At 55.3% G+C, this 27,291-nt stretch overlaps 1 protein-coding gene across 2 annotated transcripts; it reads left to right on the top strand.

Moving 5' to 3' along the window:
• Positions 1-24,907, top strand: Trim29 (tripartite motif containing 29). Of its 2 annotated transcripts, XM_013511251.1 has the most exons (10): positions 1-952; positions 8,885-8,980; positions 9,748-9,981; positions 11,067-11,265; positions 13,880-13,981; positions 16,402-16,494; positions 18,313-18,408; positions 19,752-19,850; positions 21,106-21,182; positions 23,786-24,907. In XM_013511251.1, the coding sequence occupies exons 1-10, from the start codon at positions 152-154 to the stop codon at positions 23,846-23,848; spliced, it is 1,860 nt and encodes a 619-aa protein (XP_013366705.1). In that variant the 5' UTR covers positions 1-151; the 3' UTR covers positions 23,849-24,907. The 2 variants fall into 2 exon arrangements, with proteins under 2 accessions (XP_013366705.1, XP_005378401.1); XM_005378344.2 differs by lacking the exon at positions 19,752-19,850 and having other exon boundaries at positions 3-952.
• The last annotated feature ends 2,384 nt before the right edge of the window (positions 24,908-27,291 follow it).

Here is a 27,291-nt window from a genome sequence, read left to right as displayed (position 1 = left end):
TCAGGCGGTGCCTGCTCCTCCCCTGCTCCTCCTCCCCACAGGTGTGTCTCCTGGCCAGTGGCTGCGGGTATCACTCCCTGCTCAGACACCCAGGAGATCACCCACTCCGCAGCCCCAGCCAGCCCGAAGCAGACCAGACAAGTGTCCCGCGATGGAAGCCGCAGACGCCTCCAGGAGCAACGGGGCCAGCCCGGAAGCCAGGGACGCCCGCAGCCCCTCTGGCTCCCACGCTGGTCTGGAGAATGGCACCAAGGCCGAGGGCAAGGACCCCAAGACCACTAATGGCCACGGCGGGGAGGCAACCGAAAGCAAGAGCCTGGGCAGCGCCCTGAAGGCAGGGGAGGGGAAGAGCGCCCTGTTTTCCGGCAATGAGTGGCGGCGACCCATCATCCAGTTCGTGGAGTCGGTGGATGACAAGGGCTCCAACTACTTCAGCATGGACTCCGCGGAAGGCAGGAGGTCGCCCTACGCGGGGCTCCAGCTGGGGATCAAGAAGCCGCCCGTCACCTTTGCCGAGAAGGGGGAGCTGCGCAAGTCCATCTTCTCGGAGTCCCGCAAGCCTTCAGTGTCCATTGTGGAGCCCGGCGAGGCCCGGCGGAACAGCTACCCTCGGGCCGACTCCAGCCTCCTGCTGCGATCCAAGGCCGGCTCCGAGGAGGTGCTGTGCGACTCCTGCATAGGTAATAAGCAGAAGGCCGTCAAATCCTGCCTGGTGTGCCAGGCCTCCTTCTGCGAGCTGCACCTCAAGCCCCACCTGGAGGGCGCTGCTTTCCGCGACCACCAGCTGCTCGAGCCCATCCGAGACTTCGAGGCCCGCAAGTGCCCCCTGCACGGCAAGACCATGGAGCTCTTCTGCCAAACCGACCAGACCTGCATCTGCTACCTCTGCATGTTCCAGGAGCACAAGAACCACAGCACTGTGACGGTGGAAGAGGCCAAGGCTGAGAAGGAGGTGACTTCTGTGTCCTACTTCCCCTCTGCCGAGTTCCTATACCCCCTCTCCACCCCTGCCCACCTTGGTCTCTGTTGACTTTCTGGGATTTGGGTTTAAACCTCGACTGTGCTTGGCTCTTTTAGAAAATATATCTTTGCTCTCTGCCTGGAGGGCAGAGGTAACTCCCCCATCCTCTAAGGTCTTGAGAGACAGGCTTTTTCTAAATGAGCAAAGACAGGCTCAGAAAGGATTGGGGGCTTGACCAAGGCCATAGGATAAATTCAAGTCAGGTCGGAGAGTAAGACCCAAGGGCACAGCACTTAGTCCTAGGTTCTGCCTGCTTGGAGGGTCCCTTTCCCACTCTCCCTTCTTCTTCTCTTTTTTTTTTTTTTAAGAGAGAATTCTTCCCATGCTGAGCAGGACTGAGCCCTGGGGAATGGGTTGTGGGTGAGGGAGATCCTGGAAGGAGGGAATTGGGGGTCGCTAAATGTCCTCTTTGCCGGCATCTTGGCTTGCACTTGCAGAACACTGGCTGCTTGTTCTATTTGATCCCCAGGCAGTCCCTCCACTCCACTCACCTCCTTTGTCCTCTCAGGGGCTCCCAGTATACTTTGTGTGTGTGCTTACAGGTAGATAGGACATGCCTACGCCTGTGGGGGACACCAGTGTTGAGGGGGTGTGTGTGTGGGTGTACACTGGTGTGTGTGTTTCCTATGCATGTGGTTGTTGCCTGTATGTGTGTGGGATGCATGGGTCTGCACGAACTCTGTGTATGTGGTTATGTGGTATTTCAGCGGGGAGGAGCAGAGGCAAGTGGAGGCTTGTGGGGGTGGCACACCTGGGGAAGGTGCTCTGAGCTAAGGGCCAATGTGGCCACTGCCTCTTGCCCTAAAGATGCTGGGCCCACTCTCTCCATAGCTCCATAGCTCCATAGCTCCATAGCTCCATAGCTCCTGGCGGCAGAAGGCTGCCCGGAGCCAACCTTCCTGGTGGCCAATGCAGGAGACTTGACTGTCTGAAGAGCTTCTGTACCCCACAGAACGGGGCAGCATAGGGTCCTTCCTGCTGGGCCATTCTGACCCAGACGTGTCGCTCGTTCTGTGCCTTTTGCCAACTCCTCTGGGTAGGGTGGGATGAGTTAGAGATGTGGACAGACTCAATGATCCTTTCCAAAGCATCACTGGGCCCCAAAAGATATCTCCAGCTTCTCCTGCCTCTAACCCCAGGTTCATATGGGAAGATACAGAGGGGTCAGTGGCCATGGGACCCATGTTTAGAGAACTTACTTGGGAGGTCATCCTCGGACACAGTGACTAAGACAATACAGAGCCTCAGGCTGAGTTTTAGGCTGTTTTTTGCCTCTAACGAGCAGTGAGATAGTGGATAAGTATCTTGCATTCTCAGTCCCAGCTTCCCCGAGGGGTTGGGCTAGATTGTTGGTTTTAAAATTATCTCAAGGAGCTGTAGGATTCTTATAAAAGTCTTCTAAGCCTAGGAGTGAAGAGGGAGGAGGAGCAAAGAGGTGGCCAGGAGGCAGAGGTCCAGGTTCCCACCCCTACTGCAAGCAAAGCCCACTCATCGACCTGTTTCTTACACAGGGTTTGGACCCAGATGTCACTGGAAACAAGTGCTCATGAAAAAGGTGGTGCTGGTGGGCAGGAGGGTTTGGGTAGCCCCATCTGGACTCACTAGGAGCTCTGACTGTATGTTCTGGCTCAGGGGCTGCTGTAGGGGTCAGATAACCCTTGAGGGCTCACAGTGTAGGTCAGGAGGCAGAAATCAGCCAAACAACACAGGACAGCACTTTCCCACTTATGTAGAAGCAGCTGTGGGTAAACAGCAAGTCACGGGGGATAGAATGCCAGGCCTGGTGGAACATTAGCCAGCCGCATTGGTCTCCCCCTTCACCTTGCAGGTAGGGACACAGGCCCAGAGAGAGGCAGCAGCCCAAGATTCCGGTTGAGGCAGGAACAGCTCCCAAAGTCCACTTCTAACATTTGAGAGCGCCTCAGGGAAAAGGCACCGAGGGGGCAGGATTTGGAATACGTGTCCTTAGGAAAGACGCCGGATCCACTGGAGTGACTATAATGGTGGTAGCTCTGGGCAGCCTGTGTGTGTACGTGTGTGTGTACATGAATGTGTGCCTGCAGCATACAGATAGGCAAAGAAGAGCAGGGCTGAGAAGCCAGGAGTCTGATCCAGCATACTTTGTCTAAGCCCACCTCTGCTGGAATGTCAGACAGGCGACACTGGTACAGAACCAGGGTAGTGGGCTGATGGATTGGAGTAAGTGCAGGTATCAATCCTGGCATCCTATGAGGCATCTCCTGCAAACCCAAACATCATCCCACATACAGCTTTGTGTGTACAGCCTGCGCAGAACCTGTTCTGCAGGCCTGTCAGTGAAGGCCAGGCAGAGTGGCCCAACCTCATCCGGGTGAGTTGCATGAAGTGGCAGACGGCCCTCCTGGCTGTGAGTGCCCACGTCCTAGCCTTGGCTGTCACCTGCAGACTCTGAGCAAAGGCCATGCTTGAAAACCTTCCCTTTGAGTGGCAACATTATAGCTCCTTCCTCCAGTCTACCCTAGATTGTGATGTTTCTCCTTCCACTTTAGATGTCACAAGGAGTCCCGTAAATGTCCACTGGTCAACATTTGCCGCTGGATACTCTCCCAATTAGGTGAAGTGGCCCTTTCTTCTATCTCAAGACCCTCCTGCTGCAGTACACCAGGATATTAGGACACCTCTGGGCAGATGGCTGCCTGCTCTGGATGCCCCTGCTCTGTTCTGTGCCTGGCATGTGCCTGGGGTCACAGCACCATTGGCATTTATCAGGCACATTTTGATGACACTCAGCTACGAGCATCAGTCTAGAGAAGCTCAGCCTCAGTGCCTTGGCCATTCTAGCCCATCATTTTTCTCAGGTTGTTTCCTTCACTGTACCATATCGCTTTGTTTGTCATTGCCCAGTTCTTTCAGGAAGGTTGAGCCCCAGGCTGATAGGCATGTGCAGTCCTGGTCCTGAAGTTCATAGGAGAGCTACTCTGGGCATAGAAGCCCTTTGAGGCAGTGGGATTGGAGCTTGGGAAGAGGAGCTAGGCTGACAGTTAGGGAGCTCTGGAACCCCTGTCCTGGAGATTCGCAGGGAGATCATCTGCTCTGGGACTAGTGGTGAAATGGGAGGTGGGATGACCCATCTGGTGCTGAGGGGAAACAATCAAGTAAAGGATTAGAGACAGGGAGCAAAAGAAAATGACTGGCAGGCAGGCAGGCAGGCAGATGACAGTCCCGTCTGTATGGAGCCATCTGTGTGCCAGGTGTCACTCTGTGGCATTTGCAAAGTTACAAAGGTGGCAGTCTCATGGGGGTGGTGTAGGGGGAACATCGCACCTATTCTGTAGGTGAAGAAGCAGGCGCCAGGAAGCCAAGAGATTCATACAAGTTACAGCGCTGGGGAGGGTTGGAGCTGGGCTCGCTCATCATTGGTTTAAACCTTTTTCTCCTTGGGGTTGGAAGGTTCTTCTTGGGAGAACCAACCTTCAGGCTGAAATCACTTGATGATTTGTTAAAACAGATTCTCAGGCCTTGCCCTGCTAGTTTTCAGTCACAAGATTGGGACCTAGGGTCTGTAGGCTTAGAAGTCTCACTCCGGGATTGTAATGTGTAACCAGGGTAGGAATCAGAAATCCAGCCCAATGTCACCCCAGGAAACCAAGGCCCTGCGAGGTGAAGTGACTTTTCCAGGGTCCATACTGCTCTGGAGAGGCCAGCGTGATGCCTTTTTTTGGTTTGGTTTTGGTTTTTTTTGCCCCAATTTATACCTTTCCTGACCTGAGGCTGTGTGAAAGCAGAGGAAGGGCGAGATTCCAATCAAAAGGCAAACTGATCCTTGGCTGTTTGACATCTGAGTGGAAATGGGGAAATCTCACCAGCATTTCAGATTCTTATCCAGATAATTACCATGTATCTGGGAGTACAAATTTGGCAATTAACTAGCTCATTTGGTAAATGTCACAGCCCACGGCCCCTGTAGTTAATGTCGGCCCGGGGAAGATCACTGCCGATCTCCCCTTCCCTGGGGGAGATACAAGTACACCTGTCCAGGTGAACTCTCAGATGTTGTCTGCACCTAAGGGCCCCATCCAGGTCTAGGCACCAGCAGGCTGTGCAATCCCTCTGCTCTCAGGAAAACCTCTGTTCATTCAAGGCTGGAAAATCTCAAGGTTGAATGGCCCACGCCAGGCCCATCTCAGGCATTACAGAGTGAGACAAGTGTGGGAGAAGGAAACAAAAGGAGCATTCAGAGACAGGTCTGGGCAGGGTGAAGGGAAAGAAGTGGGGAGGATGAGGAAGTCAGGAGGGAGCTGTGGGTAGGGGCGGAGGTTTTGGGTACTGAGGCCCCATCAGACACCAGGAGCTCCCGCCGCATTCCACAGGAGGCGGGAGAGCAGGAGAGAGAAAGCTGGGGCCTCAGGAGAGGGAATGGAGAGGAAAAGGGAGGCAGAAGAGTCTCTGTGAGGTGGAGAGAGCTTGTGTGGCTTAGACTAGCAGGGAAGGTCTGTCCTACAGGAGAGCCCAGAGCTGCCGCCCTGGAGGTCCCTCTGAAGGCCACAGAACAGGACTGGAGCACTGTCATTGCATTTTGGTGTTACTTCTTCCTTTCTTACAGTGAAGACACACACGCTATAAAATCTTTCTAGGTCTTGGTTCTGCATCTATAAAGTGAGGATACTATCCCTGATTTCCACTGGGGGTATTTGCACATTGAAGGAAATTCCTGGCACATGATAGATGCTCAATGATTAAAGTTCCTGTCCTTCCTTCTCCTAGTACAGCCTTTGGAAGCTTCCCATGTTCAATTACTTCTTGTGCAGGAAATATTGCCAAGAGCCAGACAGATACGAGGTATATCCCTAGAGGTCTCACAGCAAGCCCTCCTCCCCAACAGGGATGAGAAGGAAGGACAGTTCTAGCTGACCCATTCCTAGTCCCAGCTCCCTTTCAGGAGCTCGCTGTGCCCTGCAAGTCTGGTCTTGCTAGCTGCACTGTGAGCACCAGGCCCCTCCCAGCCTGTGTCTGACTTCCTGAGCGCCCTCAGGAAAGGAGGACCCGTCTGTCCTCTATGCTAACCAAATCTTCCACCCACTGCTGCAGACAGCTCGTCTCTACTTCTGACCCTGCCCTCACACGTGTCCAGCCCAGCTTCTCTTCTCTCCTCCTCCAGCTCTCCTCCCCAGGCCCCGCCTGGAGGGACTCCCAGGGCACTGGCCCCTCTTCGTCCTTGGCCTAGATGCTTCGTGTTTTATACCCCTCCATTCCCTGGGCTCAGTTCTTCCTCCCTTCCTCTCGATCTGTGAGTCCACGCTTACCTAGGCAAGACCTTTCCTCACCAGCAAGCTGGCCACACAGCTTTGAACACGTGTCCCCTGAGCCCTACTGCTCACTCTGGCACTTGACTCTTTGGTCTTTACCTTCCCTGGTCAGGTCCTTTTGCACCCACAGGTACTTAGCCCACCCTCAGCCCCTTTTCCTCCCTCTGTCCCCTCAAGATCCTCCTTCCTTCCATTATTCATGTCCTAAGCTTTTATTTTGTGCCCTCAGTCTAATATCTAACCTCCCAGTCTCTGTGATGCCATCAACCCTGCCCTCTGTGTCTGGACTGTGTCCACACTATATCCAGACCCCAATCTAATGACATGTACCACCCTTACCACTTAACACCACCAAGACCTCACCTGAGCACACCTGCCCACTGCCCTTCCTTGCCTATGCCCTCTAACCTGCCTGTCTCTCTGCCTTCTCTTCCAAGGATGATGACTGGCACCTGGCAGGTGTCTGAACAGCAGTGGCAATGATATTGTTTAGTCAGCACTTGCCCTGTAGCAGATAGTTTCCGGTATCTTCATGCCCTGGGAGGGAGATCCTCTTACTGACTCCATGGAACAGATGGGGTTACTAAGGCACAGAGAAATTAAGTACCTAGCAAAGGCCTCCTGCCTGTAGGTGGTGGTTACAGGAGTCCAGCTCTTGGATTACCTGTCCTGTGCGCTGGGTGATCTTCTTCCTGGACCATCATGTAGCTCACATTATGGAAGGATGGCCTATTCCCCCATCGGTGATAAGTCTTCACTGGGGTTGGGCCTGGCCTGAGGGTGGGAGGGGGTGAGCCTTTGTTTTCTGCTTTCTTTTCTAGTAGACCTTGTTCTGGGAGTGGTGAAATGGGTTGGGAAACCCAAGTGCTCACTCTTCCACCCCTGAACTGGGTTAGGAAGTCTCAGTTACAGAGCATGGTCAGCCTTCAGCTGTCCCTCCACTTGGGCCCCATTTTTAGAGATGGGAAAGTTGCCTGGAACAGACCATTGTCCAGCTTCTTGGTCTTTTTCTTCAGGGCTTAGGTCCACTAACCAGCTTGGCTTTCTCAGGGGCTTTGGGGCCACTGGGCCTGCCAAGCTCTGTTTTCTGGGCTGTCTGGCTCCACAGCTTCAGGGAGGGTGAGGGCTGAGTTTCCACTACCATGGCAAGGACTTACTGTCTTTCTTCTTCCCCTTTCTCCTCTGTCTATCTCTTCTCCCCAGCCTGTTCCAGAGACCAGGCCAAATCATACTCGCATGCCTTGTGTTCCTCTACTGTTGACAACCTGTCCTCTCTGGTGATCTCATTTTCCGTGCTGTAGGATTCCAGCCTTTTTAGGTGGGGCAGATGCTCACTGAGAACATTCTAGAGTCTCAGTGCTGGCAGAGTGTGGTCATTGAGGGGCCAGCCATGGAGCAGGGGCTCCCTTTCTGGGGAACGCTGTGGTTCCTGCCGCATGCCCTCTGCATGCTTTTGGGCACCATTTCCAGAAAGGCCAGCGGAGCTCTAGCCCCACTGGATCCACTTCCTTGGATGTCTGCAGTTGATTTTCCATTGGTGCCCCCTAAGTTTGGCAGGGTATTTACAGATGTGCAAGTGGTGACACTCCAGCTGCTCATTGCCATTGGAGCTCACCTTTCTTATGATTTGTCGCTTCTTTACTTTGACTGTTTTTGTGGGTTCTCAAGTAGATGGCTTGAGAAAGGGGTGGGACTCTGCATTCAAAACTCGGTGATTGTGAAGAGACCCTGGGTGAGCCCTGACTTTCTGGGATACCTTGGTTTTCCTACTTGTTAGGTGGAACAAACTGGGAGGTGTGTTGGAAGCCCTTAGAGAGGAGCCCCACAGGACAAAAGAGGTGCTTCTTGGATTGGCATTAATGACTCCCCTTTTGCCTTCCCGACTTGGCAAGTGTGGACGTGTGAGGCTGACACACTAACGCATTCGTGATAACCCTCTTCCCAGCCCTCCCTGGACCCCAACAGTCTGCCTGCCCCTGTGCAGAGTTCTAGAGCCTCTCCTTACCCTTCTAGGTTCATTGCTAGCCTTCTCCTTCTCTGGAAACCTTGGGTAAAAGTCCCCTCTTTTGCCTAAACTGCGAATGTGTCTCCTTTCCCATAAACAGATTTATAGCTGTGCCTGCCCAGACACAGTCTGTGCCGGCGGCAACCCCAGCTGCTGCTTGCAACACAAGCCCCACGTCATGCTAGAGAAACACTGCACACTGTTACCACCAGGAGACACTCTCTGGATGGGGCTGTGTCTCTTCCTGATGGCTTCAGGTCCACCAAAAGGAGCAATAAACCCCTTAAAGCTTGTTTCTTATGTTGGATAAAGGAGCCAGGGAGGTTTAACCCATACAAAGACATGTCTAGAATGTCCAGCTTAGTGGCCTGAGAGGACAACAGATGGTGTTTGACTCACTGCTGGATCCTTGGTGGCTGGCACGGAGCCTGGCATATCTGAGGTCCTGGTGAATGTGTGCTGAGTGAAGGACTGATTGGATGAGTGCAGAGCCCTGCCTGAGAGTTTGTTTTCTGCCCAGAGCCTGGCTCTGTTATTTCTCCTCCCCTGACTTTGCCAACCCTTTGCCTTCAGACGGAGCTGTCACTACAAAAGGAACAGCTGCAGCTCAAGATCATCGAGATCGAGGATGAAGTTGAGAAGTGGCAGAAGGAGAAGGACCGCATCAAGGTGAGCAGCTCCAGGCTCCCTCAGTGTACCCCCCCCCCACCTGTGTTGCCTGGGAAAGTTGGGTCATGGCTCCTGTCCCAGGTTTCAGCCACGGTGACATCCCATACTTGTTTGTTTGGATTCTCCTGCCCCCTCTGGCATTCCTACTTATTTCCTTTCTCAGCTTGGGCCAGGCATCTGGGTGGGCTCTTATCTGTCACCCAACACTGATCATCTCAGCATATAAATACCCTAGACCTGTCCTCCATTGCATCTTCCAGTGTCCTCAGTCAGGTGTCTGCATACTGGATGACCCGGCCACCAAGTATGTGTCATTTCTCCTCTACTTGTGCCATTATGGCCCAAATACATGTTTGCCATAGTTTGGGCAATGGCAAAGCACAGCCTGAAATCAATGACTTTTGACATAGCCATGAAAACAGCCAGTTAATTCACTTTCGGAATGGTGTTTGATTTTGGTTGAATACACCCTGACTTGTGGGTCAATGTCAGGGTCCACAGGGAGTCACTCAGTCATGGAATGATGGCTCATGATGACCTACCCAGGGAAAGGAGCTGTATGTAGGTGGATAAGAAAAGGTGGATTGTGAGAAGCCCTGTAGCAGCCAGTGGCATCTCTAGGTGATGCCTCTGAATGAGATTCATGGCCAACAGGATTGCGGAGTTAGGGCATGTGCCCTGGTCCTGTGATGGGAACCTAAAGATGTTCTCTGCTGTGGTTTTCTTAATGGAATCCTCCTTCATCCCTCTCCTGATTTTGCACCTAGAGCTTTACCACCAATGAGAAGGCCACCCTGGAACAGAACTTTCGGGACCTGGTGCGGGACCTGGAGAAACAGAAGGAGGAAGTAAGGGCTGCACTGGAGCAGAGGGAGCAGGATGCTGTGGACCAAATTAAGATTATTGTGGATGCTCTGGATGAGAGGGCCAAGGTGCTGCATGAGGACAAGCAGACTCGGGAACAGCTACACAGCATCAGTGACTCAGTGCTGTTTTTGCAGGTAATGGGAGAGTCTGCCACCATTCAAGTCCCCAGCCCCCTGTCCCCTCCCCTCCCATCCCATCCCCTCCCATCCCACCCCTCTATTTCATCCATCCATCCATCCATCCATCCAAGCTCTATCCCATCTATCCATTTAATTTTTCCAACCAACCAACCAACCAAACAACTAACTGCCCTACCTATTCTAAAGATGGTGAGCAAATATTACCTTGTACCAACTTTGATTGCTATGTACTAGTGGTGTTCCAGGATTAGTAGGAAAGAGTTCTATGATTGAATAGCAATACTGTTTTGGGCAAGGGAAGAATGGCATATGAACGCTGCATATTTTTTATCTTTGACCTAATCTCTTTGTCTATTTATGCATCTGTCTTTCATCTGCCAAAATGTTTTGGGTGCTCCTAGCTGCCCAGTACTCTGATAGGTACTATAGAGAAGTATAAGACATGTTTTATGCTCCCAAATACCTGCAATTCAGCTGGGAAGATAAGATATACACAATTAGAGAACAATATAGAGAAGTGTGTAATTAAATGATAAAACATATGGCTCAGGAGATAAGTGCTGCGGAAACTCAGAGAAGGGCAAGCAAGCTGCAGCAATCTATGGACAGCTTTGTGGAGGAGGCAGAGTGTGAGTGGGGTCTTGCAGGCACTCAGGATTTGAGAAGGAGGCAGATTCTCCAGTGAGCAGTAGGGAGGTGAGAAGCACAGAGGTGTAGAGGCAGGATGGAGTGAGGCTTGTGAAGGTGGAGATACTGCAATAACTGGCTCAGAACACTCCAGGATTTTCTTGCATTTCATGATGCTTTCACCCCAGTGTGCATGTAAACCCCAATGAGGTAGCCATGCTGCACCCAGGCCAAAGGTCTCATTCTGAATGCCAAGCCATCAGGGATGTCAGTGTCTGGGGGACTTTAGCTGAACCTTTTGCCCAGTGAGGTTAGTTAATTGAGCTGATTCTAGAATGCAGCTCCTCTGGCTCCCAGCACTGAGTCTGTAACTGGGAGCCTTCTGGTAGGCAAAAGGTCCCCATAGCTCATAAAAATCCAGGAAGTTAATGACGTCTTTCCCTTCTCCGTAGGAATTTGGGGCATTGATGAGCAATTACACTTTCCCCCCACCCCTGCCCACCTACCATGTCCTGCTGGAAGGTGAGGGCCTGGGACAGTCCCTTGGCAACTGCAAGGATGACCTGCTCAATGTGTGCATGCGCCACGTAGAGAAGATGTGCAAAGCTGATCTAAGCCGTAACTTCATTGAGAGGAACCACATGGAGAACGGTAAGGCCCTTCTTGGGTGCAGGCCCAAGGCCCCAAACATGTCCCTCCCAGGCCAGTTTCTGCCGCTAGGCAGAGGGCAGCATCTGTCAGGCCTGCCTCTTTCTCTTCCCACCCTTCTACTCACTTAAAGGGGTTTGGACTAAGATTCAAGGCTCCTAACCTGATATTGAACTTGCAGCTATTACAAAGGGCCTCTAGAACAGGAAGTACGAAGCATCCAGGCCAAAGACTAAGAGGGGCCTTGCCCTCAGAAAGGTCTCCTCTCAGTGGATCACCTGTCATATTCAGGGGCCGGTTTCATTCCGATCTATAGCTGCTCATGGGGCCCAGTCCAGCGGCTAAGTAAACGCCATTGCTGTTATGCACCAGTCCCCAGCTGGAGACTCTGCAGGCTCTGGTTCCAGTAACCTAGCTCTGCACGTATACATGGAAGGAGGACTTGCCTGTCACCATGGCTCTTTTGGAAGTGTTGAGCCCAGAGGCTGGACTTGGCCTGCTGGGCTGGCCTGGGGATGATGGGATGCTACGGGTCTCTGTGACTCACCAGCTGAAATCAGCCCCTCCTCTGACTCATACTGTCTCTGCCAAGGTCAACTGAATCATTTCACAGAAAGCCTCCAAACCTGAGAAACTACTCCGTTAAATCCTCTTCCGCCCAGTCCCTTTAGGGCCTGAAGCCTGAGTACTTTCCCCAAGCCCCCACCCAGCGGCCTAGACCCAGCATAGTCTTTAAAATGCAGCCTAGGGAGGGTCTTCCAGCCATGGACTCCCACAGGAAATTGGCCCTGTCTGGCCTGCAGGTGGAGCACCCAATTCTTTGGGGAAGAGAGAGGGCTAAGAGTATGCAGGATGGTTGGACAAGGGGACACCTGTGTATCTTGGTGACGGTAGTATCACATAGTGCCCCTGTGAAATATGAGGGACATTCGGTCACACCTGAGGACAGATAAGCCATTTTAGCAAGACAATCATTTGGCTTTAAATGGCACTCAGACCCTGACAATCTCTTCCTAATGACAATAGCAATGAGCCTAATGGTGCTAGTGACAGTTGAAGGTGATTGAGTGCTCTGTGGGTGCTGGGCATTGTGCTAGGCTCTTCACTCGGGTTACCTTATTTTCTCTGCGGGGTGCTTTGCATTGTACAGATGAGAAGGCTGAGGCTCTGGAAGCAGCTTTTCAGAGGACACACAGCTGGGGAGGGTGCTGTCAGATTTCACACGCTGCTGTCCATGCTTCCATGCCTTATCATCCGTGAGCCACTGCTACTGCTGATCGCAGCAACAGGGAGTGGCAGCAGAGGACTTGCGCAGTGTGATGATCACTGCCCTGTGGGGGGGCCCCTCTGTGGGTGAAGTGTGAGCCCACCTGGGAGACTAGGCCTGGCTGGGGTGGGTGGCCTGTGAGCTGTGCAGGGGCTGTCCAGCCTCCCAGAAGCTCACTGTTCCATTTCTAGGTCATGATGGCGCTGGTCGTGGCCTCTGTGCAGGTGTGGCCCTGTGTCCTCTGCAAGGTGTGTAGGGAGGCGACAGCTAGAACAGGAATGGGCCCTGCTGATTCAGGAGCCCTGCCCCTGTGCCTGGGGCTACTGGAGGAGCCTCTTTCGCCTCTGTGTTGTTTTTTTGTGTTGTCGCTGCTGTGTAGTGTTTGGGAGTGTATCTGCCGTGAGAGGTGGGGGTAGGTGGCTGGTGAGTCAGATCTTAGAGTGACCGTCTGCTCCTCCTTGATGGTGTCCCCCCCCCCGACCAAAATCATTCCCTCCCCCAAAAGCCTAGGGACTACAAGGCACCAGGTCACCTTTACCCTGGGCTAACAGCTAGGCTAACACCCACTGTATGGCAGGATCCTGCTAAGATGCCTAGATGCAGGTGGTGGAGATGAAGGATGAGTCTGAGCTATTCATTCCTCCTCTTGCTGGAGAGATGGGGAGAGAGAGGAAGGAAGGAATGAAGGAAGAAGAACAAAGAGGAGCAGGGAAGGAGGAAGAAGAGGAGGAGGAGGAAGCGATAGATGGGAGGAAGACAGAGAAGCAGAAGCCGAAGAATGGGGTGGGGAGCAGCTTGGGGAAGTTGAGCAATGAGTGACATTATTTGGGTTTTGGGTCTGCAAGTGGGGACAGCTAAGTCATTCAGCTTATCTTTTAAGCCAGAGCTGGGAACTCATTCTGTGTCTTGAGACTGACAGCCAGGGCTAGAACTGAGCTGCACAGTTGGGAACCAGGTCACAAACCCCAGTTTTGCTTTTATTGACAGGTGGCATAGGGCAAGTTGCTTCCCTCACCTCCTGAGCCTCAATTTTCTTATCTGTCACACAGAGATTTTTATACCTGCCCAAGAGTTAACATACAGATCAAATAAGAAATGGATACCAACAGCTCCTTGTGAACTCCAAAGTGCTGTGCACATGATCTTACTCACAAGGTGCTGTAGGGCCTGGGGGCCCCTGGATTCACAGTGCCAGTCCAACAGAGCTCAGGAGCGGAGCAGATGCTGGACAGGCATCCTCACTTTCTCTGAGGGTGTGGAAGCTTGGCTCTTCCTGGACAGAGGAGATACCCGAGTGGCCAGCTCCTCCTCCCTACCTGCCTCCTCTGCTAACTCAATCTCTCTTCATAGGTGGTGACCACCGCTACATGAACAGCTACACAAACAGCTTCGGGAATGAGTGGAGTACGCCTGACACCTTGAAGAGATACTCTATGTACCTCACTCCCAAGGGTAAGGGCGACCCTTCTGGGCCCAGGCCTGGCATCCTGTCTCTTCTGCTGCCCAAGGGCCCCAGAGTCCGTGGAATGATTCCCAGCCAGTTTCCTCTTGGGTGGAATGACTGTATCTCAGGTGTGCCTGGGAAAGGCTGGGCATCTGCCTGCTGTCCCTTTGTGATTATGAGCAATGCTTCCTTTCACTCTTAGAAGTGACAAGTGTCCCATTTCGATGATAAATCACCCAGTACTCTGCTCTTCAGAGGCTTCCCTCCCCTGACACAGTCAGCCCCTCCCGGACCCTCCTCCATCTCCTCTGTACTTCCGGGAGTCTCCTGGGCTCCCCTCTGTAGGCCAGAGCCGTGTGGCATTTCCGCTTAAATTTCTGTGGGTCGGGGCCCTGAGGGAAGGGAAGGACTGCTTCCTGCAGGACCACTTGCTCCTCCTCTGCATTTTCTTACCAGCAGTCTGGCCCCAAAGCCCTCCTTTCCCAGGCCTTGCAGAGCCCCACCTGCGGTGAGAGCATAATAGGGTCTAGACCAGGGCCTGCCTGTCCATGCCCTAGAGGAGCTTGGTACATTCTTGGGCACCAGCAATAAACCACAGCAATGCCCATTACATAAGGGTGGGTGTGCCGGCCCAGCAGCCCCAGATGGAGGGCTGTGCATGTGCTTGAGGGGGCTGGGGACTAGGGGCTGGGAGAGGGGTGGGGATGTGAGGAAAGGGAGAAGAAAGGAAGGCATTGGGCCAAGGAGGGGCGTGTGAGGCCTGGAACAGTCACGTGTGTGTGTGTGTGTGTGTGTGTGTGTGTGTGTGTGCCTGAGCGTGCGCGCAGATGTACCCACAGTGGAAGTGAGAGGGCTGGGGTTTGGAGGGATGAGCTCACTGGAGAGGAAGCTCTGCTGCCTGTCCCGATTTGAAAACAACACCTGGGCTTCTCAGGCAGGTCTAGGGCGGCAGCCTGGTGCCCAGCTTCCCCCCTCTGACATTCCTCATATGGGCCAGGCCCAGCTGCCAGTCCCGCACCCTCCCCTACCCAGGGTGCTGCCCAGTTCTGTGAGTGATGAGCTGCACTAACAAGCCACCTCTACCCCACCTTGCCTGATTCCTCTGTTTGTCCAAGCCCAGCCCCAGTGAGAGCAGCAAGTCCCCCGCCAGCTCTTGCTTGATTCTCCTGCTGTGTGGGAGACCGAGAGCCAGGGTGGTCCCATTGCAAGGAGGGAGGAGCACAGCCCACCAAGCTGTCACCCTGACAGTCCAGACTCTGGGAGACATGGGCTGTCCCCTCTGGCTTCACTGTTCCTACCTGAGATGAGAGGCAGGTGGCCCAGGACTCAGAGCCCTCCCGGCTCTACCCTTGTGAGTCAGTCTGTGACATCCGTAGGTGGAAGAAACAGGTTCCCCCAGTGTCCCTGCCCTAGCACTGTGGGCAGCGCCCTGGCTGGAGATAAGGAGGGATGGGACGTCTGCCCTCTGAGCTCCCGGGTTCAGGGCAGAGAGGCAAGGGAGACACTGACGAAACTGGGCAAGGAGATCGGGAAGCAAGGCCACTAATGGCCAGCAGGCCGAGCCTGGGAGTTGGGGGCCACTGGGATTAGGCAGTGGCTGTGACTCCTTCCCAGGAAAGGTCAGTTTCAAGCTTCCCTGAAGAGGAACTGTGTGCCTGGTAATTAGGAGTGACTGTGATGGGCAGAGCGCAATGGGTAGAAGAAACCACAGGCAAAAGGGTCTAGAGGGACAGATGGGGACCACACCTGGAGGCCGGGGTGCAGTCTGAAGTTTAGGTGGGGAGGGGCAGAGTCAGCAGGGGATGCTGGCACACTGCTCCGTGAAGTGAGTACCAATGTGCTCTGCCGTCTTACGGGCTGCTGTGAGCACCCAGATGGGGACAAAGGGAGGCTCTTGTGGGGAGGGAGACTCTGATGGCACCAGGGAAGCCACGGTGTTGTGCTGTCTCCAGCTCACTCTCCACACCTACAGGTGGCTCAGCCCTCAGTCAGCCAAGCGCCCAACACCTGTGCCCCCAACCCTGCCATGGCCTCTCCCTCCTCCCTACCACTGCATTTCCCCGCCCCTGGAGTCTCATTCACACAGGGACAGCTTCAGGAGGGAAGCGTTGCCTTGTCAGCGTCCTGAGAGCCCCCAGAGAAGGATGACTGTACATTGTAGTGTACCTAGGATTGTCCTGGTGAGTCCCAGTGCTCTGGGAATAATGATCAATAGAGCAGTTTCCATCCCTGCAAAGGGTCCCCATTTGTATAATAAAAGGTCACCTGATGCTAGATCGATGGACTGCTCTTAATGGTGGGATCCAGGTCCTGTGGCAGCACGTGGAGGACCCTTTGGGTTTCTGCCTGAGACTTCCCAAGTCAGAGGCTGTGGAGTTGAGCCATATCCCCCGTCTACAGTGATGGACCCCTCTTGTCTACCTCCCAGGTGGGGCCCGCACCTCCTATCAGCCATCATCTCCTGGCCGTCTCTCCAAGGAGACCAACCAGAAGAATTTCAGCAACCTCTATGGCACCAAAGGTAGGAGGGGTTTGGCTCCAGGGTAGGCAGGGAAACTGTGTGGGGGAGCAGGTGGAGGTGGGAGCCAGAGCTGGGCCATGGTTGGGGCTTGATTCCCCAGTGTGAGATGTCTATGGGGAGCCGGGCAGGAAGAAGTAGGAAAGGGGCTGTTCCTGGAAATCTAGGTAGTATTATTTCCAGGTGAAGGAAATAGGCGACACTGTCAGATCAGGAGAAGTGGAATGAGGGTGGGGTGGGCCTTCCCCAGCTCCAGGTCTCCCTTGGCCAAGTGCACCAAAGGACCACTATGCCTCGGGGCACAGCGGAACTCAAAAGCTCAGTTTTGTGAGGCCCTCATTCTGTCCTGGGGGCTCCTGGTGTGGCCTACTGTGTTCAGGGAGGGAGGTGACTGGGCCAGCTCCACCAGAGTCCCCACCCTAGACACAGTACTAGGAAGACTCTTGAGTGAGGACCAGGCCCACTTAGGTTAGCAGGTCAGGGGCACCTGAGGAGCAGGGCAATGCTTAGACCTCTCTGTCAGCATCAGATTCACAGCGGGGCCCCACCATGGTCTTCTTATCCACATAAGCAATAATTTGTAAGCTATAGGAGGGAAGTCATGGAGATATAGGTTCTGCCTTGCTCGGGGGTGGGACGGCTTGGGGGAACTGTGCTGAAAGGCAGAAGGAGGAAGGGGCAGGAAGGGAAGGCAAGGCCTCTAGCCTCTCGGAACCTTGGGCCGATGTGCTCCTTGAGGGCCTTGTACAGAGGCTTCCCGAGATCCCTACTGGAGAGCCTGTCAGTGCAAGTGTGGCCACCCCAGCCATCTCTGACCCTTGAGCCCAAACACCCCCAGTCTTCCCAGGTCACCAGGGAGAAAATCACAGGCTTGGTGAGCATTTCTGCATAGCCAGCTGAATTTAGGAGGTGCTGGTGGCTCTGGGGCTGCCATGAAAGGGGCTGGAGCTCTGAGCACCCAACTGAAAGTGTCCTCCTGGTGCCTCTACTGTCCCCTTCAGCCATTCCCCACTACCTCCTCCTCCTCTAGGTGACAGGGACATATTTGTATATGGACATCTGTTATTCAACCTACCAAATGAGATTTCAGGTGTTCTGTCAGCTGCCTCTGTCCCCAGGTTATAGGATGTGTTTGTGTTTATTTGTTCTTTTGCTCATGCATTCATCCATCAACCGTACAATGAGCACCTTCTAAGAACCAGGCTCTGTGCCAGGCACCAGGCATGATGATGCTGGCCAGATGGGGCATTTTCCAGCCCAGCTGGGGAGATAGACAACACAACGTGCAGTTGTAGCCCAGGGCATCCGGGTGGGTTGCAGGGTGGTGTGGGCCCACGCAGACACGGTGAAGGTCACATGTAATATGACCCATGGAGATCCCACCACATGAATTCGCTAAGCTGTGGGGAGCAGCTGTGATGTCCTGCAGAAAACCTGTTCTGGGCCCAAAGTTTGAGGCAAGAGAGAAGCTGGGAGCTCAGGCTGGTTGGGATGCTGAGTGACAGTGGGGAGGGGCAAAGCCAGGAAGTGGATGGAGACGATGGGGATTGGCGGCCCCTCATGAAAGACCTGTGGGCCACGTGAAGGACTTGCCTTCTTATTCTGAGGATGGTGGCCTTCGGGTAGGGCAGAGCCTACACTTTGTCTTAGAAAGATAACTTTGATGATAGGAAGGACTTGGGGGAGGCAGGACTGTGGACACAGCAGCAGTCTAGCTTACAAGGGCTGGAGAGTAAGACTCACAGAGTTGGCTGCATCTCCACCTTGCCCTCCCTCCTCTACTCTCCCCTGCCAAGGTCTCACACCCTTCTTGCCCCGCAGGTAACTATACCTCTCGGGTCTGGGAGTATTCTTCCTCCATCCAGAGCTCGGACGATCTGCCCCAGGTCCAAGGCAGCTCCTCCTTCTCCCTCAAAGGTGAGCCCTCCCTCCCATGCGCCTGCTTGTCCTCTGCCATTGTCCACTTTGCCCTCTGCTCCTCCCTCACTGGTCCCCCTCAGTTCCTGGAGAAGAGAGCCCCAGTCTGAGAGCCAGCGGTCATGGCAAGGCCTTTGCTGTGAAGGAGTCAGGGGCTGGGGCTGGGCCACACTAGTGTCTCTCAGGGCTGTGCCTCCTGGACTTGGAGACTGGTGAGGAGGGTCTCCTCAGTCACCCCGTATCCCTACCTCCACAGGCCCAAAGGGGGTCCCTTAGGTTTACATTTAGTCTTTCTACTGCAGTTCACGTTGTTTACCTGGTGACGTCTGGCATTGGCTGACCCTATACCCTGGGCTCATGCAGCACTCTCATCGTCCCACAGGGCCAGTCCTGCCAAGCCACTTGGGGGAAGATGGGGCCAAACGACCTTGAAGGGCTCACAAATCTGACCTTCCTTTTCCTGTACCCTGACCGCCACTCCTGTGCTCCCTAGAGCTCTTAAATAAGGCTGAGTGGTGTCTCCTGTGCCCAGGGGTGGGGGCCATCCTGAGGGAAAAGGCTTGAGCCAGATTTTAGTTTTCCGTGGACCCCAAGGCCCTCGCTCCTCTCCTGATAAGTTGGAGGGACAGCTCTGGTGGGCCGTGGCCCAAGTAACCCCGTTCCCTTTTGGCGTGCAAGATGCTAGGCCCTGCGGAAAGGGCCAGCAGGCAGAGGAGGGCCGAAGGAGGGAGAGGAAAGGGGCTGTGCTGGTGCAGTGCCTGAGCAGTGGCTTCTGGGGTGGCTTTGTCACCCAGTGGTCTTTCCAGGCTGCATCCAGATCAGGATTCTCGGAGCAACCAGCAAGGAGAAGAAGAGAACATGAAGGGAGTGGGCCCCGGCATGCAGGGCCCCAGGAGGTCCTCACCCTGAGCCAGTCTGGGAAGCTCTAGGAGGTGGCTTGGCTAGTCTGGGTTCCGGTAGATGCCCCTTGGGCCCCTGGCAGGAAGGACAACTGCCTTCACTGGCCTGCACAGACCCCTGTCTAAGGCCTGGCCTTGGGAGGGATTCTTCAAGTACACTGCACCTTCAAGGAAGAGCCTGGTGATGCCCTTCTCACTGTCCCGCAGATCCCCTCATGGGCTGGCTGGGGAGGCCCTGGACAGGGTTCTGGGCAGAGGATGTGCTGTGTGCAAGGACTGAGCGCCCCACTCCCAGCAGCCCTGCAGGGGGGAGTGGCCAGGGCTACCTGTAAGCTGCAGAGCTGAACGAGGGCTGCAGAGGGAGCTCAGAGCCCAGTGCGGAGCGTACACCTCGGGCCTCCCACATGCGGTGCAAGCTGCTAATGCCTCTCTCTCTCCTGGCAGGCACTGGGAAAGTCCCCTATCAGTTCACCACCTTGGGACAGGCCACTGCAGAGTTTTCCAAGCCACTGGACCACAGTGGGCTATTTAACAATAACCCTGGTACCTGCCCTTTTCCCATCTTTCCCCTTACCTCTCCCACAGAGGGTAGGTGGCACATCCTGCGGGGCTCTCTGCCTCTTCTAGGGTGTCCTGGTCCCACCTCCCCAGAGCTCCCTGGAGAAAGGGAGCTCTCTCTGTGTGTTCCCACCTACATCCTAGCTCACTCAGTCTGGACTTCTGCCTGTTGCATAAGGCTGGTCTCCTGGGCCACTGCATCCCCTGCTGCCCCCTCCTCGCCTCTCATGGCTGGCATGGGATTTTCTTTCTGGAAACCGAGTCTAAATTCCCTTTCTCTCCATCTCCACTCAGGATCCATGGAATCTCTATTTCCCAGCCTGCTCTCCCCTCAGATGAGGGTCTGCCCTGGGTCCTGGGCCTGTCCCTACGCCCTGCCTCCTTGTTCAGTGCCATGGGCCTGACCTTCTCATCCCTGTGGAGAGCTGGCAGCCTGTAGCCTCACCCGTCAGGGGACTGTCAAGAACAGACCCAGTTTCTTTCTTGAGCTTCTCAGTATCCAGGTCATGGCCTATTTCTTCCCAGCCATTACTGCCTGTTCCTGCAGGCTCGTGGTCTACAGTGAGATGCTTTTCTCTGTCCTATGGACCAGAGTGACTTACAACACACCCTGGGATAATGCAGAAGACTGGGAGGTAGCAGGGTAGCTTGGCCCTAGGCTGGCACCTTTGGACCAGACCCAACGAGTGTCACCTGCTCCCCTTTGGGTTTGCTGTCCTGACCCTGGGTGGACACCACACTGACTAACGATGTCCCTTTATGGCCCAGTCCCGGGCACAGTGCTTGGGACAAGTGGGAGTTGGCAAAGGGGGAGCTTCACCCGCTTGGTAAGGTGGAGTGGGGAGCTCCTCCTGCAGGGGCGTGCTCACAGGGGATGCTTATCTCGAGGCTGTCCTGGGCTCCAGAAAGGGGAGGAGACTAGGGTATAAACTCTGGGTGGGTGTCAGAAATCTCTGTGGCATAGTGTGATCCTGACCTGGATCTGTGGGTGACACTCCCCAGCTGCCTGGCTCGGCCACCTGCCGGGCTCCTCCTCCCTGCCTGGGTGTTTCCTCCCTTTGGCCAGCCTCCCTGGGATTTGCAGCACCCAGCTGCTGCGCACCTCTCCGGTGGCTGCGTTTGGTAGTGGGCTGGGATACACTTGGTGATCACCATGTAGAAAGCAGCAGTGCTGCTCCAGCCCCAGGGGCCCCTGATGACCAGCCTGTGCTCCCTCTGACAACAGTCTCTCGTCTCCCAGGCTATCCCTCCCTCATCCGGAGCCAGGCCCCCAAGGCCCAGCCCCAGACTTGGAAATCTGGGAAGCAGACTCTGCTGGTGAGTAAAGGGGTGCCCAGAGAGCTACCTGGGCATGGGGTGGCCAGAGGCCTGGGCCCTGGAGGAGGCTCCCAGACAACCCATTTTCAGTCCCTAGGGTCTATGGGAAGAGCACCTCCTCCTCTGGCCATGGGTGAGGTGCAGGGGAGGCAGCAGTGGCTGCAATGTCCACATAAATAGAGGTAGAGTCTCAGGGTTTACAGGCAGGGGGCTTGTGTAAGCACACACTACTTGGGCCTCAGTTTTCAAATCTGTAAAGTGGACACCCTGCTTTTCTATTTGGCTGGTGATTGTTCATTGCCTGTGCTTGGTGGCTTGGTTGTCACCCACTGTAGGGTTGTAAAATGCTCAGTCCAGGGCTTGGGGATCTTAGAGCTGTGCCCTACAGTTTTCTGGCTCTGACAGTGTAGAGGTCATTGGTGTGACAGTGTGCGGGCTGGAGAGGCTGGACCGTTAAAAAGAGGTATACTTAGTGTTTAATACCTAATGACCCCAGGCCAAGGCTACATAAGAGCAATGCAATGAGGAAATGTGGCCAAAGGATCCAGGCCACCTGCTGGCTGTGGAACCCAGGACAAGTCAGATACCTCTCTGGATCTCTATTCCTTTGTTTCTATAATACGGGTGCTGAGATAAGGTGATCTCCAATGCGGGCGCTGAGATAAGTGAGCTTCAGCCCCAACGAGCTTGAGCCTGAGCCCTGCCTGAAACCTCAGTGGTGGTCAGACTGGCTCACATACTGCACCTCCGTTTCCCCAAATGCTTCTCTCCTGAGGCTACACCAGGAGTCAGCCATTGGCCCTGATACATCGCTACTGCTAGGGTTTTCTGGGGACAGGGCTGAAGCCCTGGGCACCTGCTGTCTTTGCATTTGGAGGTCAGAGCACGGCGAGGTGATTTGCTCTGGGCCACAGAGAATGGCCGGGGCTGTTTAATTGAAGAGAATCTTTAATTTGCCAGCGATGGGAGCTAAGTGATCGTGTGTGTAATTTGCAGCTGGGCCCAGGGGCATTGCAACAGCAGGACTGCAGACAGCTGATAGGGGGACAAGCGAGGTTTCTGCTCCTGGACATAGTCCTCCCCTCGCTGCTACATCCTTCCTTTTCCCAGAGCCTGGGTCCCCAGGAGAAGGCTCAAGGCCACCCGGAGACTCCTGGAGGGCGGGGTCCTGGTGTCCATCCAGCGCCCAGTGCTGGGAGAGCAGAGGTGGTTGAGTGTGCAGAGGGAAGGGGGCCGGGGAGGGGAGCCCCTGCCTGGCTGTCGTGGGGCTATTCTCATGCTCCCCCACCCACCACTCCCAGCTGTTAGCAAGACAGCACTGCTCACTGACCTGAGACCCATGTTACTGACACAACCTTTACAGGATAAGCTCTGCCGTCCCCAGCTCTTTGCCTTACGGACATTTCTGGGCTCCAGATTAGCACTAGGGGGTCAGTGCTCCACCCTGCTGCTGAGCAGCCATGTGACTTTGCCTCAGTTCTTCTGCCTAGGCCTCAGTTTCTTCCTCTGTTTACTTGGTGGCTTAGCCAAGGTCTGAGCCAATGACCATTGACACCGGCATTGCACAGGCCAGAGTCTGCTGTGGATAGAGGCAGGCAGGGACCTGGCTCAGAGCAGCAAGGGCCCAGGCAGGGCTGGGACCTCCCTGGGGTGTGGGGAGATGGTCTTCTGTACAGATCAGTGGGCACGGGGCAGGCTCAGCTTCTGACCCAGCTTAGGGACAAATCCATTCCCCGAGCCCCTCCAGGGGCTGACACTGTCCTCACTGGCAGGTAGCAGCTAAACTGTGCTCTCCCATTTCAGCCTGGAGGGCCCAGGGCCCCAGTGAAGTATTTGGGAAGATAGGGGAGGTGCTGATTTTACTGTGAAATGACTATGAGACAGGGGCCACAGAGAAGGCAGGGAGTGTCGCCACTGGCCTGTGCTGAGATTTGTCCTGGTGAGCGTGCCAGGCTGAGGAGGTGGAGTGGGGGTGAGCTCGGTCTGGGTTAGGCTGGGGCAGTTGTGTCAGAGGGAATTACGCAGAGAGAGCAGAAGCAGAGAGCAGAAGCAGACATTTGAGCCCTTGAGACACCAGACATGGTGCTGGGGCTGGCTGGGCCTCTGCGGCTCAAGTTCCGGCTTCTCTACTCACTAGCTGAGTGACCTTGGGCAAGTTGCCTAGCCTCTCTGGGCCTTGATTTGCTCAGCCATAAAATGGATATGATAACAGTAACCTATTTAATTGGGTGGTCGTAAAAATTAAATGAGTTCATCCATATAAAGCACACACAGTGCTGTATAGTCCTGTAGAGCAGAAAGTGCTATAAAAATGGTGGCCGTGGTGGGGCTGGGATGCTCCTGGCGCAGGTGAGGGCTGAGGTTCAAGTGCATCAACCAGCTGGCAGACATGAGCCTTACCTGGGTTTTGAGCCCAAAAATTCTGCTAACACGAGGGACCAATCCTGGATCGCAGGGTAGAGAGATCTTGCAGGTCAGGCCACAGCCCCTGGCATGGCTGGCATTTGGGCCACCACTGCTTCTCGGGGAGGGGAGGCTGGGACAGGGGAGGGCTGCAGGGGGCGCTGCAGCCGGCCGCCCTAACACTCTTGTCTCCTCCACAGTCTCACTACCGGCCTTTCTACGTCAACAAAGGCAACGGGATCGGGTCCAACGAGGCCCCCTGAGCTCTGGCAGGAGGGACCGAGGCACAACAGCTCCCACCCTGCCCGCCTCACACTTCCTCAGCTGCTGTGCTCTGGGTGGGAGCAGGTGCACCTAACCTGCCCTCCACTGCTGGCCATGCTCCATCCAGACTATTTTCCTGCTTGGTGACTTCTTGTGGTCACCTTTGTTCCTACACTCAGGGGCTAACCTAGGGCAGTGCTAAGAGGCAGGTGGGCTTCTCCCAAAGCCTCCCACCCTCCTCTCGGGGGCTGGGTCACTGGGTCCTTCATGGTGTCAGCCTGCCCTCCTGCCCATGTCCTTTGGTCTCTGCACCTGGTGACCACTCCTCTCTAAGGCCTCATCCATCCAGTGTGGACAGGAGGTGCCAGGCCATTCCTATTCCCACTCCTGTCAACCCACCTCCTTCTTCCCAGCTAGGCTCTGGAGAGCCCAGCCCTGCCGGAAGAAGACTGGGCCCATGTGCCCTCATGGGCCCTGCTCACCACAGCCTAGTCTAGCAGACCTCAGCCTTTGGCCACAGCAGAGGGGGACCTTTCGGTGTCCTGGCCTCACGCTGCCTGTAGTCTACCATATTCACTTGGAGTCTGCAGTCCCTGGAGGACAAGCTCTCCTGGCTGGCAGGATGGTCTTAGCCAAGATAGCCCTCTTTTCTGCCTGCCAGTATAAGCAATTCCCTGGAAATTATATAAGCCACCCCTGAAAAGAGCTACCGGCCCAGCCTCCCTGAGGAAACACCATTTCCCTGTGGGATTTTAGTCATTGTAGAGTCTGGTATTTGCCCTGGCAATGGAAATAGAGCAGGCTGGTGATCGCCACCACTGTCTGCAAGGCTGCCTCACATACACACTACCCCACCAGGGACTCTACCTCTCCCCTCTGATGACATTCCCTGTCTGTCACATGTCACAGGGCCTGGAGAGACCACACCAAAAGCAGCCCAGTGGCGTCCTCTCTAACTCCAAGGACCGATGGGGGCTATGGAGGTGGTCAGCTTGCAGGGGTGGGAGGGGACTTTGAGCTTGGGCCTTCCCCTCCTCAATAAACTACTCATCACTCACTTCTCTGGTGTGCAAAGTGTGGTTCCCTGAGGGTCCCTGGAGGGACTGGAGCGTTAGTCATCTTCGCTTTCTCCTTGGAGATGGAGCGCCTTTGGGTCTCCTCTTCACCCTCCCCTACTTAGACTGAGACTGGGGAGCAGAAGACTGGAACCAAGGCAGACCTTGGTTCATTGAGGGTGGAGGATGGGTCCCCGAGGGTTACCTCCATGGCCGTGAGTGGGCGGATATCGTGGTGAACCTGCCCCAGGGCCCCAGAGGGCTGCCTTGGGTTTCAGAGTGAAGAGGGTACGAATACCCTTGCGTGGCTAGGGTACCGCAGGCCCTCTGCTCTCACGCCCTCACTCTGCCCAGCCACAGGCCAGACGACACAGGAACACCTCCAGCCTAGTAAAAGCCCCTAAGCAAGCTCACCAAAACCCATGCTGGAGGGACCACGCTCCTCTCTCTCCCTTCAACCCACAAGGCTGAGGGAGCCTAGGGTCCCAGCCAGAGGCCAGGCTTCCTGGGGAGGGGCTCCTTGGAGCCAGCAAGGGAAGGGGACACTGAGCAAGAAGAGAAAGAAGAGAAAGCAGGGTCTGAGGTGCAAAGGAGAGGGGCTGTCTGGCCCGTGGAGGGCACTCAAACTGCCGAGAGGAGACACTACCACAGGGGGACTGGTCTGCTCCGGCCACCTCAGTTGCCCCCCTTGGGACTGGGCGGACAGAGTTTCCGGGGGGGGGGGTTTGCTCCCCCTGCCCTGGTACGGCTTTTTTCCCGGCTGCTGTCCCTCGAGAGGCACCCCTTCCGAATGCCTATCAGCCTACCTGCTCAGAACTCTGGTGCCCTACAGCCGCCCGACCTTCTTTAAGACCCATCCCTGGGACTGAAAGGACAAGGGGGGTCACACTCCTGGCCCCCAGGGCTTTCCAGACTCTGAGTCCCCTGAGCGCCGCCCAAGGCCTCTGCCCTAGAGGAGGGAGCAGGTCTGGTCCACTCTTTGGGGCCTGCTGGGCTGCTGCCTGGCCTGGGCTTGGGTGTCCTCAGGGCTGCCACTTGCCACATGGAGGTGGGCACGGTGTGAAGTCACCCGTCCAGAGGCCCTGGGCCTGTGCTAGGAACTGGGTGAGGTTGTCTCTGAGTGCAACTCTCCCCCAGCCGTCCCCCCAGTTCCATTATGCTCAGAGCTGTGATTATACTGAAGTCAGGGAGTCCTTTCTTCGCGGGTCCCAAGAATGCCTCCCACACCAGCGTGAATGGAAAAGGAGGCCTCTAGCCCAGGTCCCAGGGCTGGGGTGGAAGGCATCTCCACCTGGAAGGGCCAAGGAAGGAGCTTAGCAGAACTCTGTTGCCTGTGCTGCTGTCCCCTGCCCACACCAGCCTATGGACGGTAGGCTGTTCTGGGCAGGACGCGGATGTTAGCTGGCTCCGCAAGGAGGAGCCCTGGTGGGCTGCTTGGGAGCCCTGGCTTCTCATCCTGGCTCTGTCACTTCCGGCTCCAACTTGATCACTGGGGAGGAGTCCTTTCCCATCTCTCTTTCCTGTGAGCTGGAGACCACAGCGAGGAGGGCTGGACACCGCTGGAACCTTGAGCTTGGTTGAAGCCTGGGGCTCTGACGCTTGGCTGCACTGAGAGCTGGAGTTTGGACTTCAAGTCCCCAAGGCTCCCTTCACCCAGTGCCGACCCCTGCTGGCCTTCAGATCTGACAGGGGGCCATGAGGTGATTTCCTGTCCAGTAGGAAAGAAGGCGGAGCCCCTTGCAGCTTCCGGGCCCTGCTTGGGCCTTCAGGACGCCCGGTGACACCCACCGGGGGCGATTCCATTGTCTTAAAGCAGTGCCCTGCACCTGGACAGGCCTGCGGGGGGCGGGGCTGGGACACAGCTATTGGAGTCAGGTGGTGGGGTGAGGGTGAAAGAAAGAGGAGCTGGGAAGACCTCACCCAGGGGGGCCGGAGCACTTCATGGTGTGGGGAGCTGAGACACGGCGGGGGGAAGTCGGGAGCCCGACTGCGGACTGGGATCTTGGCGGTGCCACCCGCCAGCTGCACGACCTTGGGCCGGCTGCCCAGCCTGTCAGAGGGGATGACAGCTTAAAGGACTGTTGTGAGCAGCAAAAACAATGTGACAAATGCGTCTGCATAGCGAGTGTTCGGTAACGGAGAGATTATTATTATTGTCAAGTAAACTAAACAAAGCGTAATGGCAACATCCCAACGCGCGGAAGCCCGAGTTTCCCGTCCTTTTTAACCTTCCGCATTTGGTGGAGAGAGTCTGTGATTTCCCATCTCGCACTCACCCCGCCGCAGGATCTGCTGAGAGGTTCCTGCAGTTCTGGAACGCGACCAGCAGGTGGCAGAATTTCACCACCTCAGTGAGCACTAAGCCTCCCTCCCCAGCGCAGGCGGTC

This window comes from Chinchilla lanigera, unplaced genomic scaffold (genome assembly GCF_000276665.1).
Source record: "Chinchilla lanigera isolate Chin_1 unplaced genomic scaffold, ChiLan1.0 scaffold00011, whole genome shotgun sequence".
NCBI classification, from domain to species: domain Eukaryota; kingdom Metazoa; phylum Chordata; class Mammalia; order Rodentia; family Chinchillidae; genus Chinchilla; species Chinchilla lanigera.
The sequence above is the reverse complement of the archived record's forward strand: the minus strand, read 5'-3'. Positions and strand labels throughout refer to the sequence as shown.

Bases quoted from the DNA above. Each gene is read 5' to 3' on its own strand.
- Trim29 (XM_013511251.1), top strand. From the start codon at position 152: ATGGAAGCCGCAGACGCCTCCAGGAGCAACGGGGCCAGCCCGGAAGCC. The intron at 8,981-9,747 runs GTGAGCAGCTCC...TTTTGCACCTAG, and splicing joins AGGAGAAGGACCGCATCAAG to AGCTTTACCACCAATGAGAA. The intron at 11,266-13,879 runs GTAAGGCCCTTC...CTCTCTTCATAG, and splicing joins GAGGAACCACATGGAGAACG to GTGGTGACCACCGCTACATG.